The following is a 17,799-nucleotide window of genomic DNA, read 5'->3' as shown; positions in this document are numbered from 1 at the left end:
CCATAGTACACTTATCCCTAATTATAATTTCACTCTCTTGCAACACTACAGTAATACCACGTTTTTTTTTTTTCTTTAATGTTACACATTGCGTTTTGTTTGTTATGAATATCTAATAGGCAACTTTAAAGCTGAATGTGCTGTTCGTCTACCATCTAAAAAAAAGTAGCAGCAATGCCTGACGATGCAATTGTCACTGCACTTTTCTGTTGCGAACGTATCTTTGCAAGAATTAATGTTATTAAAAATCTCTTGGGGAACAAAATAAAGAAAATAATTGTTTTCCGCTTAAATTCATTAACCTTCCTGAAATTAACCTGGAATATTTTTGAAGAATTCAGTAGTCTTCTTGGTTAATGGCAGTTATGATTCTAGCACCTTCAGAGAAGCCTAACGCAGGTTTAATATAACAGCCTGGAACCTTCCTGCTTTTCTAAGAAAGCTCTCACAGCATTATTACACCCATTGCCAACGCGAAGACAGACTCTCAAGCAAAAAGCTCGAATGTAACTCCTCTGCATCTCTTGCAAAGCTTCGCGATCCAGATAACTTTTCGCACTTATTGGGTGTTGAGTCAATCTGGACGAACTGTAATCGCTCCGAAACCGATACACCTATTAAATACATTTAGTTAATCTTGATACTGGTGGAGAAAAATACTTTTCACAACGGTGTGAAATCTGCAATTTGTAGCAATTCAAGGAAACGTTTTGAAAAATATAGTTGATTTTCTCAGGAAGTAAATAATAACCTGTAATATCCCGAAACATTATATGGAAATTCTAAGCAGCATTTTTGAGTTTTTTTTATCATGGTATTTTTAGCAGTAAGTCATACGATGTTAGAGGTATATCGATTAATTAACTTACACCGCCATCTATTAAGAATTTTTAGAACTAAACAATTAATTCACACTATCATTGCATAATTAATATTAAATTTGCAATAAAAAATTATAAAAACTATCCTATCTTTTAAGTTGGACCAAATGACACATAGATATGAAATTTGAGAAAAATCGGGTGAGTAGTTTCGGAGTTTACCCCGAACAAACATCGTGACACGAGATTTTTATATATATAGATTGGATTTCAGTTAAAGTTCCGGCATCCATGTTGCCAGTAACTTTTACCATAAAGTTTCAGGAAAACCTTTAACAGTGCACTAGCCAGCAACTCTTGCATAGATGCGGCATCCAACGGATTAGTCGCTCTCCTTGGGAACTTAGTCAATCTGGACGGACCACAAAACAAGTTGAAGCCTACACACAAAATAAATACGATTCATTTAATTTCAAACTGGTTGCTAAAAATATTTTTTCCAACACTGAGAAGTCTGAGGTCGTGCAACTTGTTGTAATTCAGGAAACATTAAGACAAAGATGCATAATTTTTTCAGGAAATCGGTAAAAACCCGTAAAATCCCGAAACATTTCAGGAAAATAATAAGTGACGTTTCGTTTTTTTTTTTTTTTTTTTGCATTGTAACGCCGTTTAAAGGTTGACTGTTTAAGATAGCTTCTTTAAGTTTGTTTTTTTATAATGAGATAATAAGATGTTATCTATACCGATACACTTGAAAGTTTTGCACATTTTAATGCTTTGACCTGCCTTGCCAGAAAGATTATCAACGCCCATAAATTTCTTCAGCACTACAAAAATCGTATTTCTTCCTATTCAAAGATATTCTACGTCGTACTATACCTTTAGCAAATACATCATTAATTTATGAAGAGAAATGTAAAACATTTCGGAATTCTGAGATTTAAAAAAAATGATTGCAAAAAATGACAAACCATAAAGGAGTTTTGTAAATCCATAAAGAGTTTTGTAACAACTTTGTCAACCGTCTCCTAAGTTTCAATAAAATTGAAAAAGTGGTATGGTGATCACATTAAACTCGCGGTAAAAATGTTCACTTTAAAAGATTTTTAATTCAAATATGTCTGGAATGATTAATTAAAGTTGCTTTTACTTTTGAGAGGAGGTTTTCAAAGCTTCAGCATTTGTCTATCATTCCTGTCCTAGAAAATTTGAAAAGTTAATAGTGTATGCTTTTTAAAGTTTATGTATAAATTTTAGGCTTTGCTTGTTAAAAGCTGCACATATTATAAATACACGCTTTAAAAAATGACCAGACGATGAATGATAACGTTAGTTTTTTTATTTTAACTTTGATATGAAAATCTATCAGATATTCTCTAGAAGAAAGATTGTTTCTAGAACAAAGATCTTCACAAAAAACAATACCTGTTTTTATAAGACTGAAAACTAAAAGCTGCGAATTATCAGTAATAGACACACTTAAAGGTGTAAAATTAATTAAACATCTACTACAAAAAAAAAAAAAAAAAAAAAAAAACAAATTTATTGTTTATGAGACTGGAAAAACTAAAAGCTGTATTATCATTGATAGAGACACTTGTGTGTTACACTTGTAAACGATAAGAACAACAATCGTAAAGTGAATTTTGTGCTATAATTTTATGCGTTCGTTTAGCAATGTTTACCTGTTTTATTTTTAATTTTTCGTTTTTATTCGCTTTGCTGAACTTGTCAACCATATTTTAGAAGTAAAATACCGCCTCTAAGATAGGCCTGAGGCAGAAAACCAACCAGACAACCCGGTTATCACATCCAGAAATAGTTTCGTTCTAATTAAAACCGGCGCTTAGTTAGAACGAAACAAATAAATCATCAATAAGATGGCATCTGGCCTTCAACCCGGTTATTCACTAATCCACACTGATGAGTTCTAGTTAGAACGAAACTGCAATATCTGGATGTGGTAACCGTGCTGTCTGGTATATTGATGGCTAAGTCACCTAGGTGACAGGTACTTAGATCCCCGGGGAGTGATGTCTGGTATATTTTGTGTTACCAAGCGTGTTTTTATGAAGTATTTTATTATTTGGTCGAATGATAAAATTGCTAATGTTGCCCTAGAGAGAGTTTAGTTTAGAGAATCTGTCTTAAGTATAATATCTTAATAATATCGTTAATATAAAATAAGTGACCACATCGCAAACCTTTCGTAAACTTTAGGCGGCAATGACTGCAGATAAAAGGCCTTTTTGGGAAAAAAGTTTTAAATTTTGAAAAAAAGAAAAGTTATTAAGTTTAAGACTAGAGGATTTGAATTTGTGATGGACTATTTTGCATTTTTAAGTACGTTTAATTTATTTAAATGCGTAAAAGGAAAAACAAATGGTTACGAAAAAAACTTAACTTATCAAATTGAAAATAAAGCAGTTTTAAACATGGGCGAGGAAAAGAAACATGAAGATTTTCGGTAATTTCTCCATAAACCCTGTTTCTAGGGAAATTAATGATTCATGAAATTTCATTTGAGGAAGCAAAAAGCATATAATGTCTCTTTTTTTCCAATATCTGTTTTGCAGGGAAAAAAGGAAGAAAGAAGAGTTTATCAGACAAAAATTCATTTTTTATCTTAAGTGATAAATATTCATAGATTTTCCCATCATTATTTTTTTTTTCATTGTTTCAACATACAATAAATATTTTGGTTCTTTCGAATTTTTTGTGTAGCTTTGCAAAACTATTCAGTTAAGTACTATTTGTTGAAAAGTGCATTCATAGTTCGATTTAATACTAGACTATTTACAGTGTGTCGTAAAAAAGACTGACTGGTTTCAAAAAAATATATCAGGAAAACGGTAACTGACAAGAAAAAAAAATTCTTGTAGAAAATTCATGTGGTGGGCCGCAATTTTTTTCCACCTGAGTTCCAAACTTTAATTAAAAATTTTTCAATAGATGGCCTTGCACATAATAAGCCATTTAATTAAAAAATATATAGAGAGTACTACATCATATTTTTTTTAAAAATGTTTTTAATGAATTAAAAAATTGCGTTAATATTTTCAAAATGACAACCTTCGGCATTAATCTTATGTCGCAATCGGAGGAAAACTCGTTGAATTTCAATTCTTCTTCTTTGACTTATATGCTTTCTATGTGCAGCGCCATCTATTGAAACGTTTTGAACTAAAATTATAAACTCTGAGGAAAAAAATCACTGTTCACTACATGAATTTTCTGCAAGAATTTGTTTTGTATCATTAACCGTTTTCCTGTTATAAATTTTTGAAAGCAGTCAATTTCAGGGCACCCTGTATGTACTAAGATAGGATTTGTGAAATAAGCTACCTCTCTGCTTGTTTTAATTGGCCCATACCCTTGGGGTACTCTGACTCTTAGTAAAGGTAAAAAATCTACAATGGCATAAAAAATAAATGACGCTACCAAATAGTTTTTTTTTAAATTTGTCAAAGTTATTGTGGAGGCATTATAACTATAGGCGGTGTTATAAGAATGTCAAATTGTTAGTTTCTAAACAAGTTCAAATATTCATTTTTGGAGGTTAAAATTTACATTACGTTAACAGAAAGAAAATACACTTTAATTAAAAAATAAAACTTTAACCATATTTATTTTTTTTCTTCCAAATTGTTCAGATCGTATTTCAGTACTTTTTTAAGAACCCGTTTACGTTGATCAAAACACTGTCTCTTTGCAGGTTAAAATACCGCGATAAGAAAATTGCCAGTGCAGAGAAAGAGAGCGGATCTTTGCACTAGAATTTAGAGTTCTCCGTACAAATAACTGCACGTGTTTTAACTTGACGGGTGAGACTCCGAACATAGCTGTTAAAGTATGCTAGTTGTGGTGGCCGGAGCTAACTGCATAAAAACGACATAAAAAAGTGTTCCTTTGGTCCAGCGATTTCAATAAACAAAATTCGTCATTTCTTTTGGCATTTACTTATGCTTTTAAGGCACTGAATCGAATAAAACACGTTTCAACTCGATAGGGCTTACCGTTCCGGGTAGTATTGAATTTTTGTCTTAGACAGGACGATTTCTTGGCACCTGTGTCTGAAGTCGCTCGAAAGTGAACTCCTAATTGAGAACTTCGTAAGCAATTTGCAAAGCTTCGTGGTCAATTTGATGAATTTATTAAAGCGTCAAGCTTTTGATCTGGTCATTACGTTTTAGACCCATGTTACCCCAAAAAACTCATGACAACGCTAAGCAGTTTTATATCTCAGGGTAGGGGAGAAGGGGGCTAGTGTGGACAAATTTTGCATTCTTGCAAAAAAAAGTATACTAAATACTGTTTTTAATGCACTTGATTTTTTTTACAATAATTTGCACTTTTGCACTTATTTTAATTGATAAAATCAAACATTTAGCCAAACAGATATTTAATAAAAAATGTTTCAAAAAATGTTTCGCCCGTTCAGAAGAATGACAAGTTGTCTAAGTAAAAAAAAAAAAAAAAAAAAAAGTTTTTTTATTTACTATGCAAAAGTTATGCCATGATACGCAAAAGCACACTAAGCTAGTGCAGTTTGAAAAAAAAAAACCTCACACCCACACTTTATGTGCAAATATAACTTTAAGCCCTTGTTAGCCGCTATATCCTCTCCTCTCCCGGCCAAAGGTGTTAGAGACGGCTAGGGTAAAGTGGTGTAAGTGACGAAACGCTGCTTTTTATATATCGATGAATATTGGTCTCACCAATATCAAAAGTTTTGGGTTGGAATAATTCTTCAATGGAGAAAATTTCCTTATATATAAGTAAGGGGACCTAGGGCCTGTATAAAAATTTACATTTTTTATTATTTGACTCATTTTTTTTCTCTCCAAACTTTAAATATTTGAGCTCTACATCTGAGTTTGAACATTTTTTAATTCAATGTATGCATCTAGAACTAACGGTTGCGAAAATAAAGGTCTTGCAGGTTAAAACGGAATACCCTGTATGTAGGTCTCTTTTGATCAGGAAATAAGGTAAATCAATTCACCTTTTGGCATAAATAGGACAAGCTTAGGACTCTGAAGTGATGAGATAATTGGCTTTGAAAATTGTAAAATTTATGATAATTTGATTTTGATGAACATTTCTGGAAAACTGCTAAAATTACCACGGCTATTTTTGCATCAAAAGAGTCTTAATATCGTGTTGAAACATAATGGTCAGTAAAAGGTTTGGCACTTGTTTGAAGTTTGACAAATTTTCGCTTTGAACTTGCTCGCGAAACCCTCATTTAAAGGTCAATTAAAAAAAAAAAAAACAGAATTCACTGAGCGAAAAATTCACCATAACAATTGTTCTTTTTACTTAAAAAAAAAAAAAAAAAAAAAAGGTGATTGACTAGTTGCTACAGCACCAGAGAAGACATTTGGTACACATTTAACCAAAGATTAAACCTCAACTACCTAGCAGCCTCCATAGAAAATTTACCTCACTTGAAAAAAAAAAAAAAAAAAAACAGCATTTAATATTTTTTCCTCTCCCGTTTTTGATGGAGAATATTATTTAAGTCTTTATGTAAATCTGCAACAAAACAACTTATTTTATGGAAATTAGAGACTCTGATTTCATTTAATAAAAAAGTATATATTTTATATAAAACTCTAAAGAGGCGGAACAGAGGAAGTACTCTTTTTACATATTTAATCAGTTCAAGCATTTTTAACACAGCAGAAAGAATATTTAACAGAAAGGAAACGTAATAAAGTAACGTAATAAAGCTGAAAATAAGTTTCACCGAGTTTTTCCAAGTCATCTGGCTACACGCATAAAGTGTCCCATTTGAAAGTATTCAGACCATTTAGCAGGCGATACATGGTAAGAAATTTCGATTCATCACAAAGCGTTCACGTGAATGACTACGTGGAAAATGCTCCATTAAACATCTAATCCGGGAGAAAAAAACATATACGAACCAAGTTTCAGAAATATTTCGTTATTTCGCATATTTTATGCAATAGAAAGAAATACAATAAAAATGGAATCATAATGCAGCACAATTCGCAGCAAAGTTATTTATGTGACACAAGAATGTTTTTGTTAACGAATACGTTTAGGTGTAGAAGTTCCTGTCAAATTAGCTATTGCATTGGCTACTGATTTATAATGATAGCGTCTCAAAAAATAATTCTGTTTGATTCACCAGTAGCACCTATCGGGTCAAGAAGACAAAGTTTTACATTTTTTGCTCATTTAGTTTTGGAGTTACTGATTTCCGGAAAATGTAAAATACTGCTTGAATTCTGGTGATACGTTGACATCTGAGATGTTTGATATAGAAAACATGTCATTCACTGCTGCTGTTTTGTTTTTTAAGGGAAAAAAAACCTTTTAAAAATCTTTTAGCAACAATGGAAAAATTTAAATTTGAATACCTCTCAAACATCCTTAACACGGTGTCTGCATCTTTTTTCAAAAGGTATTTTACAAAAAATCCACATTCGTCTTTAATAAAATGAATTTAAATATTTACTTTCTGATTATAATATGTAATGCGCACTAAAATGAAAATTAATACTATTAAAACTATGCTTTGTAAAATTAACAACAAAACAAGGTTCAATGCAAAGCCATTCATGGGAGGTGTATTCTTTGAAATGCAAGAGATGCATTCTTTGGACCAAGTTTGAGTTCCTTTATTTCCTTTCTAGTTTATTAATTTTCTATGTAGGAAGAAAAAACACACGACATGCGAGACTCTTTTTAAAAATAAAGTAGGATCTATGAGACACGCAAAATGACGGCTGTCAACCTAAATGCTTTAGCAAATGTATTACTGATGTTTCACAAAAAAAGAAGAAATAGCGAAATAAGATCTAAAAATTGAATAAAAAAGCAGTCGCATGATTCCCTGAATGCATTCCCCACTGGGCAAAATATCATGGAAGGGGACCAAGGGATTCTTATTAAAGTTACCGTACTTTTAACACTTGAATGAATTTAATAAAATCTGAAAATGTAAACTCATAGTTCTATAGAGAGTCAATGTTAGCCTTTCAAAAAAAAGTTCTTATTCAAAAGTCAATTTCGCACTATAAGATGTTAATGTAATATCATGAGATTAAGTTTTAGTTGAGCAGCTTTTAAGACGCAATCTTATTTAAATTAAAAATTGATGAAAATCACCCGCAAACTCGGTAGAATGCGGATCGAAAGGTGACCACGTTTGTGAAAATACTGTGTTATTGGGATTGGAGTTTAAAAGATTGAATTTAACCATAAATAGCAGTACAATGCTTGCGTGTATTGATTGCTTGAGAATCGGAGAATAAACGGACCAAATACGCTCTTCAAATTTTTAAAAACTTTTCAAACGCAGCCACTTATCCCCATTTTAGAACACTTCAAAACATATGTTTTTGGATCAGTTTTCAAAACACTTTATGGCAAGAACGTCGCAATCTGTCCCCGAGTAACTTGCAAGACCTCTAGTTTCGCCACCGTTGGTCCTAGATGCCTACGTCCATGCAGAAATGGATAAGGTACGAAGCAGAGTCAAAATGTGAAAAGTTTGAAGCGAACAAAAAATTAGAGGGAAAAATACGAAATCCAACTTTTTGTATATGGGACTATGGGGTTGAAAAATGGTGATTGCTTTTCTGCATATCACAGGGTTTCAAGTCCCCTACATTACGTTCAGGGAAAAAATATTCAACAAAATTAAAAAAAAAAAAACCCTTCATATTGCTGTACCTACTGCTTTGAGAAATTCCTTAAGCGTTAGTTTTATATGATCTAAAGGTGTAAAAATGTCGTTCATTTACGATAATTATTTCATATAGATGGCATTTTCACAAGAGTGAGTACATAAATGATACAATGTGAGTATAGTTTAAAGTGCATTAATATTAAGGATGATATCCTACTTCATCTGATGACAATGCAATCTCCGGATATCGTCATATTTGTGATAAGTAGCGCTGAACAGCAGTAACGAATCCAGCCATTCTATCTGTACTGTCAAACTCTTGTTTGTCTCTTTGTAGTTGTCAGAAAATTCATCTACCTGTAAAATATAAAAAATATACCTTTAATTAGTTTTTTCCAGAAGAGTAAATATTAATGTGACTGAAGAAAGAAAACAACTATTGGATGGAAAATAAGGAATACTAAAAATATGCCATTTTTTGTCTAACTAGCATGTTATACGTGGGCCGGTATGAGGCTGACTCGGATCTAAGCTACGTAGCCGGTCTTCGTCGGAGTAGGTTTTAAGGAGTAAAGAAAAATAATGCACAAAATAATTATATTTGATTTGGGGAAGAAAAGTACACTGACATAAAATGCCACTTTTTAATTGTTATAAAAATGAATAAAAACATTTAACCGAAGCAAAAATATGTTCATCAAATGAAAGAAAATGCTTACAGTTTAGATTCGAAAAGTAAAAAACAACTTCGAACTTGTTACAGAAAATTATAAAAAAATATAATGTATAGTAAATATAAATATAGAAATATAAATATATTAGAAGTCGCCAAATGGTGAAACTAAAAATAAATTTTACATTTGTTCTTAAAAAAATAACCTTTTACTTCCGAAAAAAAATAAATAAGTAATAATTTCACCATACAAATAAAGTGTTCGCAGTAACGACTGGAAAAGTAAAATTACATTTTTATAACACAGTTTCGTTATTTTTTTTATTTTAGAAACTAAGTCACAAGAAAAAATATATTTTTCATGTTTGCAGTTTTTAATTAAAATTTGACTTTTAAAAGTTTTTAATTAAAATGGCAATTACAGTAATTCAGCTCTCATTTTAGTGTTTGGAGGTTTTTCTTAGTTTCAACTATAGCACGTTCAAAGAAAACAGGGCTCTTTATTTAGATTTTAATTAAGATATTTTTTTTAAAAACTTTCACTTTAATTCTAAATGAATATTTTCCTTATTTATACAAAAATACATATGTTTTAGAGAAAACAGAGAATAATACGGCGAAATTTATGCATAAATATTTATTATATTCCTAAGTTTAATAATTTTATTCTCTTTTTTTTTTTCAAAATGATGCCTTATATAAGGCATTGTTTTAAATACATCAAATACATTGCGTATCAGGGCCTATGTTGCCAAGATGATGGAGATAGTGCCTTCGATTTCCACCAGAACCTTGGCTGTTATTTCCTCGCTCTTCTAATGTAAATCCTTCTTGTAATGTCCCGTTCGTAAAATAAAAAAAATTAAAAAAAAAGAGTGTATTGTCTTTTTTAGGTTCACAATCCTTGTGGGGCAGTATCACCCCTTTCATACCACTTCTATGGGCCAAGATAACAAACATACTACACCATGGCAATAATTACACGGGAAACTCTACTTAAAGGTAGAATATACGATTAAGTTGCAAATTAGATAATTAAAAAGTTTGAGTAAAATTTTATTTATAGTTTCAAAGAGTCATAAGAGAGTATATACTCTACACTGTGATCAATCACTCTTTGGTTGGTGAGGAAATTAATTTCAGACAAGTGTAAATTTCTAATAGTGCTCTACAGTACTAGTGAAATTTAAGTTGGATTATGATTCTTTAAATGTTTTTTTTAAATATGAAATAAAAAATATTTACTTTGCTTCTGGAAAACCTCAATTTAATATTTCAGTGGGATAAAATTAATAGGGGTTCTAAAACATAAATCGATCAAAATATATTTTGAGCAAACTTTAATTTTAAATTTTATGTTGCATGAAAATCAGGAGAAGTTTCCATACAGTTAGAAAATATCTTGCTAAAGAATAATTAACAGTAAAAGAAAATTTTCCACCGGTCCTTAAGGCTTTAAAATAACCAGTACCCTGCAGCGAAATTCAAAAGATAAACAAATTATGGCACCGCGACAGAAACTACTTAAAGGTAGCCTCGGTTAGCTTGCAAATTAGACAAATTAAATTACTGAAAAGTTTTATTTCTATTTCTGAAACATTGTTTAGTGTGTACTTTACAATGCGACCTTCGATTGGTTTGGAGAATAATTATATACAGGTTGGAAATTCTATTGGTGCGCGAGAGCATTAGTGTGCTTTATGGTCCTAGAAGTTAACATTAAAAAATGCTGCACTGTTAAAAATTTCACTGAAAAAACGGTTAAATAACAGATAATTTTATGGTCGTTTTACCGTTTTCAGCCTTTACAGTCAAATAACCATTAAAAAGATGTTTTCCATACCATTAATCGTAAGAAAAATAGTATTTTCACTGTATTTTGGGAAACTGGTTATTTCAGCGTTTAAAAGTCGTTCAAGGGATACTATAATTAAAGTAAAAAACTATTGATGCAACTATCGTTCATTTTTCTTTCTCATAACGTTTTACGTGTAACAGCTTATGGAAATAACGAAAAAAAAAACAGATGATTGACTTAACCGTTCAGTTTTTACATTAATGCCCGCAAGGGTTTTTTTACTCAGTTGATGATGCCCTAAAACTTTGAAAATCCTTTTTTTCCCCTCTCTCGTATCGTTTTATGGAAAATAATGCTAATTTCATAGTTTTCCCCAGGTGTCGCCCTCGACGGTTTAATTAAGAACTGCATGATTACTTTAATAAAACATAAATACCCTTTTTACAAATATAGCAGCAGCCACTCCGAAGTCAAGAAGATGGGAGGATGGCGAAAAACTTGAATGGGCATACTATAATGCATTGTAAAAACGATTGAAAAACGTTCCTGGAAAATAATGGGCCGCTGATGTGCCCAATTTCTACCACTAACATATCTTGCAAAAACCAGAAACTTTTTACACTAAAAGACAGTAACCTTCATAAAATTATCCTTGGATATTTCTAAAGAATTTCGAGATATCCCCGATTAAGCCAGTCTGGAACCTTCAATGGAAGTTCATTACGTTTAATAAATTGATTAGAACCTCCCAGAGTTACTAAAAATGTTCCAGAAACATGAATGAAACATGGCCAGCGCCGAACCGCATGCAAGATCCAAGCACACATCTCGCCTTGGAAAGCTGAAGTTGTCCACCGATTTATTCTTTTCCAATGATCTCTTCTATGAGCTTAGTTAATCTGGACGAGCAGGAATCCGAACGGAGCCAATATATTTATTAAACGAGCTCAATCAATCATTAAACTGGTAGCTAAAAATATTTTTCACAGCAGTGAAAAATCTGCATTTGTGCAAGTTGCAGCAATTCACTAACTTTCTTTTTTTTGCTAAGGTACTTGATTTTACGGCTAAATAGATAAGAACCTGTGAAATCCCGAAACGCTCCCTCCAACTTTCCCGAATGTTTGTAGTGTACATACAAGAAGGGTATATACTACTCTGATGAATATTTTTTAATAAATCTTTTTTGAAAAAAAATTATACATTTTTTATAACGTAAACATAAACTATAAATATTTTATTAGAAAAACATAGCTATGGCTTTCAATCTGCCCCGTTGCAACGAGTTTGCTTTTCGACAACGCATTGCCATGCAGCGGCCGAACTTTGAACAATTTTTGAACAGCTTCACTTAACTAAGGTTTTTTGCAGGCTTCTTTAAGCCTGTAAAAAACCATTCATTTCCCCCACAAAGCCATACATTTCCCCACAACATTTTTTTCCTGGCATAGTTAAATGTAGTGTTGTTAGAAACATATTTGACTAAACAATAATTCATACACAGCAACGTTTCTCCAAAAGAAAAATCTTAAAAATATTAAAAAGCATATTTTACATTGAAAATAATAAACGTAAATTTTGATTTCAAATCTACTTCAGCAAGCAATTCCATGAAACGGAAGCAATGCTTTTACATTTCTCTTTTTAGGTTTCATTTATCAGTGTGAATTAAATATAAGAAATATTTATTTTGAAACATAGCACTACACTTGTGAATTATAGCCACGAAAGAAAATACCGAAATTTTCCAACCAATAACATTAATATTCATGAGAAAAGTAAAAAATATATTCAAGAAAATGACAAACCACACTGTTTAAAGTTTCCTCGCCGTACTCATAAAATAAACCCAGCATATGAGTAAAAATAAACAAAAAAATATTTCATTTTTCCCCTTGTTTTTTTTTTACTTTGGTATCTCGAGTGAAAATATGTGGTTTTGCTTTATTTATGCTTGCAAAAATGTGTTCATATAGACACAAATATTATTTCTTTTTTCAAAAATTACATTATAGGATACTGATACACTTTATGAATTATTTATACACCTCTCGAAGTTGCTGAATATTTTTATACGATTTATTTTACGAGAAGCTTTTACATTTTTCTAAAGTGATTTGAATACGGTTAACACTAACCGCAAGTGTAAAATTTTTAGAGGTAAAACGTATACAGTTTTTAGAAAAAACAACTTATAATTATGTAATTTCGGTTTCCACCCACCAAAAGAGTAACATTTTTGTTTGTAAAACACAAACAGTTTTTAGAAATAATGACTTATAATCATGCAATTTCGGTTACCAAACAAACACGAAAAAGTGTTTCATAACTAAACTAAACTTAGGAAGAATTTCATTTAGCATGTATGCAATAAATTTGCTGTCATAAATTTTTGAAAATGACCTTTTATCAACTCATATTATTTTTATTGATGTTTTATTTATACCTATCATCGAATTATATATTGTCTTTATTTTCTTTTCTGAAATTTGCTGCTACGTGGTATTTAAAGGGCAAGCGTGTTTCGTCTCTTAAAGAAACATAAAATACTTAAAACTTTTAAGATTAAAAAATGAAGTTCGAAACATTGCGATTTAAGGTAAAAAAATCATTAGTTGCTTCAAACTAAAAAAAAAATCAAATTGTCGCCGAAGTTAATCAGGAAAATATGCAGCAATGTATTTAGTAATGCAGGACCTTTTTTTTTTATCCCAGCAATGCAATACATTATGAAACCAGTACAAAAATATTTTTTAAATGACTGGTAACTACTATTGAATACAGTTGGGTATCACAATAAGTCTTAAATTTTATTTTAAAATATTACTCTGTTTGCTATACACTGTAAAAAAATTCCAAAACGTTCATGAGTGTTTCGGTGTAACGTTTCGGCATTTCAATGGTTTCTATCCACTTCCTGGAAATATCAAGTATAATTTTAAAAAAGTTTCCTGAATTGCTGCAAGTTGTCCAAATGCAAACTTCTCTCTGTTGTAAAAAATATTTTTAGCTCCCAGTTTAAAGATTAACTAAGAGTATTTATAAGGTGTATCGGCTTCCGTCCGGTTACGGCTCGTCTATGCTGATTCAACTACCAAAAGGAGCAAATAAGTATGGACTACGTAGCTTTGCAAGAATTGCAATCAAGCGAGATGCTTAAATACTTGCAATTCTGGCTTAGCTTTGGCCGTTTTTGCAATACTGCTTTTGCAACTGGTTTGATTAATCAAGAAGGTATCAAGCTGTTATATTATCACGAGCTAAGATTACTCTGAAGTTCCGGAGACAGGACTGGCTTTAAATGAGAAGATTTCTGGATTTTTCAGGAAGGTTACTGAATTTTATCGGAAAACGTTTCTGGTTTTTGCGAGATATGTTACTGGCAGAAATTGGGCACATCAGCTGCCTATTATTTTCCAGGAACGTTTCTGAATCGTTTTTACAGTGTAGGATAATATAGTCCAGTGGCCTTGTCGCCTAGAACGAGGGGGGGGGGACTTGCGTCAGATCCGGTGGCTCTGAATTTTTGCTAAGTTGTTTACGATGAAGTTTTAATAAATAATGCAAGCTTTTTCTTCGAGCGCCGAACGGATGAAATCAAAAATCGAAAGAAACGTAAAATTATAGATATTACTGCAGTTGTTTCCCAATTTCAAAGTTAAACAACTAATTTATTAACAATAACTCTTACGAATATTTGAAATTAGATAAAGTTTGCCGAAATAATATATTAAAACAATATCTTTATACCCAACAGCTTCCGAGATAAAGCCATTCAGAACCACAATATATTGCTAAAACTTGCGAGGTTCAAATAATAATAATAATAATAATAATAATAATAATAATAATAATAATTAATAAATAAATAAATTATAATAATAAAAAAAATAAATAAATAACATTTGAAGGCTATCTCTGGGAAACTATTAAGCCCAAAGAGACAACTCTAGATTTATTTCGCTGAAAATTTTGCCGACTTCAACATTGCTCACAGTAGATTTTTTGAAAAACTAGTCACTTCGGGTTAAAATTGGCAAGCTACAGTGAAATCTAAAATTTAACGGTTTTTCGGTTTATTAAAAGGATGTGTTTCGGAGCTCGAAATTGAAAATTTGGATTATTTATTGGACAAAGAAACATAAATAACTAAGTAGAAAACCAGGTTACTGGATGTGGCGCAAGGTCTGGTGTATACGGTTACCGGGAAATACGGAAATCGCTAATATTTTACACATGTAAAATGAAGCATTAGAAAATAAATATATTCTCATTTTATATATAATATCTTCAAAGAAAGGCTGAGTTGACCAAAAAATATATATAAATTTTTTTTATCATATTATCAAACTGCTTTTCTATCTTAATTAGCATACTTCGCTCACCTACTTCGTATATTTATCCAGATCATAAATTTGCTTGTAATGGAGTCGTGTTAAACTGATTTTAGTCTTTTATGTCGAAACCATTCTGATTTTCATGTCTTTTCTAAATAATGAAAAGTTTTTACTCAAAATATCTAACTCACAATGCTTGCAATAAACATTACATACTGATGAAGAAGTCACCTTTTTTGTGCTAAAAACATTTTCCGTTTCATTTGGGATGATTTGCTAAGTAAGATAAATCATAAATTATTTACCTTTGGGTCACACCAAGTCCACACTGATCGGTATAATAATGACTATGGTTTATAAAATCAAGAAAATGTATACTCACTTTTACTTCTTTCAATACGACTTTATAGTTACCATTTTATTGGCTTTAAGCACTTCACTTTATCAATATAGTGTAAAAATGACTCTTACCAAAGATACAGGAATATCGGTTTCCATGACGATACCCATATCCACTCCTTCTTGAATGTAATAATTCCAATGAGGAGCATTCAAAACCACTATCATATCATTCTCTTTCTCATTTGAAGGAATTCCACTATCACTCCTTACAACATAGGCGTTCCATGAAACATATCTGAGGTGGTTCCTGGGTACGTGATGCAAATCAGAGCAAAACAGTTTCAACTTCAGACACTCTCCTTCTATATCACCTTCCGCTAACCAAGCGTGCTTCTCCCTGTCATAACAGTTGGGGGTTGTATCGCTAGGGTCTTTGTTTTGTAGTGGTATCAAAACTTCGCTGATTGCATTAGCATACATCATTTCTACATAAATTCTCAATATGCCACGGCGTAGAAGATCACCAACCGTGCACTTTAGTGGGAAGCCACGGATGCGACCCGTGACGTCAGACATTTGGCACAGGACTCCGGAATCGAACACTCGGTCTGCATCTCCAAGTACAATTCGGTACTGGACACGGACAGCATGGTCGAAGCCGGTAAGACGGTTTAGAAGTATTTTAGGACGGTTGCTGGTTTCTTGGTCTTCAGGAATACCTAACAAAGAAGATAAAAAGAATTTTCATGCACAACACGTTCAAAGCATCACAATCTAAAAATGTAAATAACTTCAAATAGAAAGCAAAATATTTATGGGTGTGGTGCAATAATTTTTTTTATATGAACGCAAAAAATGTTTCTCAGAATGCAAGAAGGTTTTATTTGCTATGGGTTCAAAGAGTTGGAAAGCTGAACGAGAGGTACATAAAATAAATTGAATCATTTCTGGTAAGTAGTATAAAACATATCAATGAAAAAATGTTAAATCTTAGCTATTCAATGAGGATCTGGTAAGTTGAGCTTTTAAGTAAGTTATGACCTCTCGCACTGAAAATGAAATACCTGATACAAAGATATACCTGATTTCACATTCAGAAAAAATGTTTATTTAGTACACACAATCGTTTTGCTTCATATTTAATGTCTATACACAAACGATTTTTCTAGTTTTTTAAATGCAAACTTTTAACATTTAAAAATATATTAAAGTAATTAAATAAATGATGGTGTAATAAGTCCCTGGATCGTTATTGATGGAAGAAATGACTCTTACCCACATGTTTTATTTTCACGTGCGCAAGTCTTTCAAATTTTATAAAATGTGTTCCCAAGTCTTGCTTCTGAATACGATCCTTCCAAAAACATTGATCCATTGAGCAGATTATTACGTGTTGTGAGATTCTGTCACCGTACAAAAAAAAAAAAAAAAAAAACAAAACAAAACAAAAATCCGGACGTCTAACACGATTTTAACAACGTGCCGGTATTTCATGGGTTTTCACCACTTTTCTTTGAACAAAAAGGATAATTGGCGAAAGTCGTCCTCAATAACAATAAGTTGTAATTGAGGTTAAAAAAAAACTTGGTATTGTTGTAAAAAAAAAAAAAAAAACTTATAGCTATCAGTACGAATGTTTTCTTAATTTCTTTGGATATGTTTTGAACTGAAAATTGATACACGAACTGTTAATTGATGGCATTCTGAACACAGAGGGAGCGGCAGTCTCTGAATACAGTAGCTTTGTTATAATCGCAGACAAATAAGTTGCACGATACTTGCTTTCAGTCACTCCTTAGCTTTGGCCTTATTTTTTAAAAAGCTGTAGAAACTTTCCTTGAAAGTGGAAAGTTGCATGACTGTTACTGAAAACCTGTGTTATCTTTTTTTTTTTTTTTCAAGTTCCTGATTTATTTCAAAAACGTGATTTCTTTCGCTGGAAATGTTTCTGAAATATTTCAGGTTCATTCATGAAGGTAAAAGACTTTTGTTTAATACCAGTTATTCTGCTGTCACAGGAATATTTTTTTTTCTAAATTTATTTTATTTATTTATTTATTTATTTTTAATTTCTTCTATATCTAACACTAGAGATAGTTTTTTTTTTAATCCGACCTAGTTCTTGTTAAAAAAAAACAATCTATCTTAAAAATGTTATAAAA

The 17,799-nt window shown here is 31.5% G+C and overlaps 1 protein-coding gene across 2 annotated transcripts in view; it reads right to left on the bottom strand.

Annotated features, from left to right (window-relative positions):
- The window catches only part of LOC129231438 (uncharacterized), a 181,034-nt gene that overhangs the window by 18,616 nt on the left and 144,619 nt on the right, over positions 1-17,799 (bottom strand). For both annotated transcript variants that reach the window (XM_054865754.1, XM_054865753.1), the window contains 2 exons: positions 15,767-16,356; positions 8,705-8,844 (listed from right to left, as the gene is read on the bottom strand). In XM_054865754.1, coding sequence (XP_054721729.1) covers positions 8,705-8,844; positions 15,767-16,356 — 730 coding nt within the window. The remainder of the gene's footprint in view (positions 1-8,704; positions 8,845-15,766; positions 16,357-17,799) is intronic.

Source organism: Uloborus diversus, chromosome 10, assembly GCF_026930045.1.
Source record: "Uloborus diversus isolate 005 chromosome 10, Udiv.v.3.1, whole genome shotgun sequence".
NCBI classification, from domain to species: Eukaryota; Metazoa; Arthropoda; class Arachnida; order Araneae; family Uloboridae; genus Uloborus; species Uloborus diversus.
The sequence above is the reverse complement of the archived record's forward strand: the minus strand, read 5'-3'. Positions and strand labels throughout refer to the sequence as shown.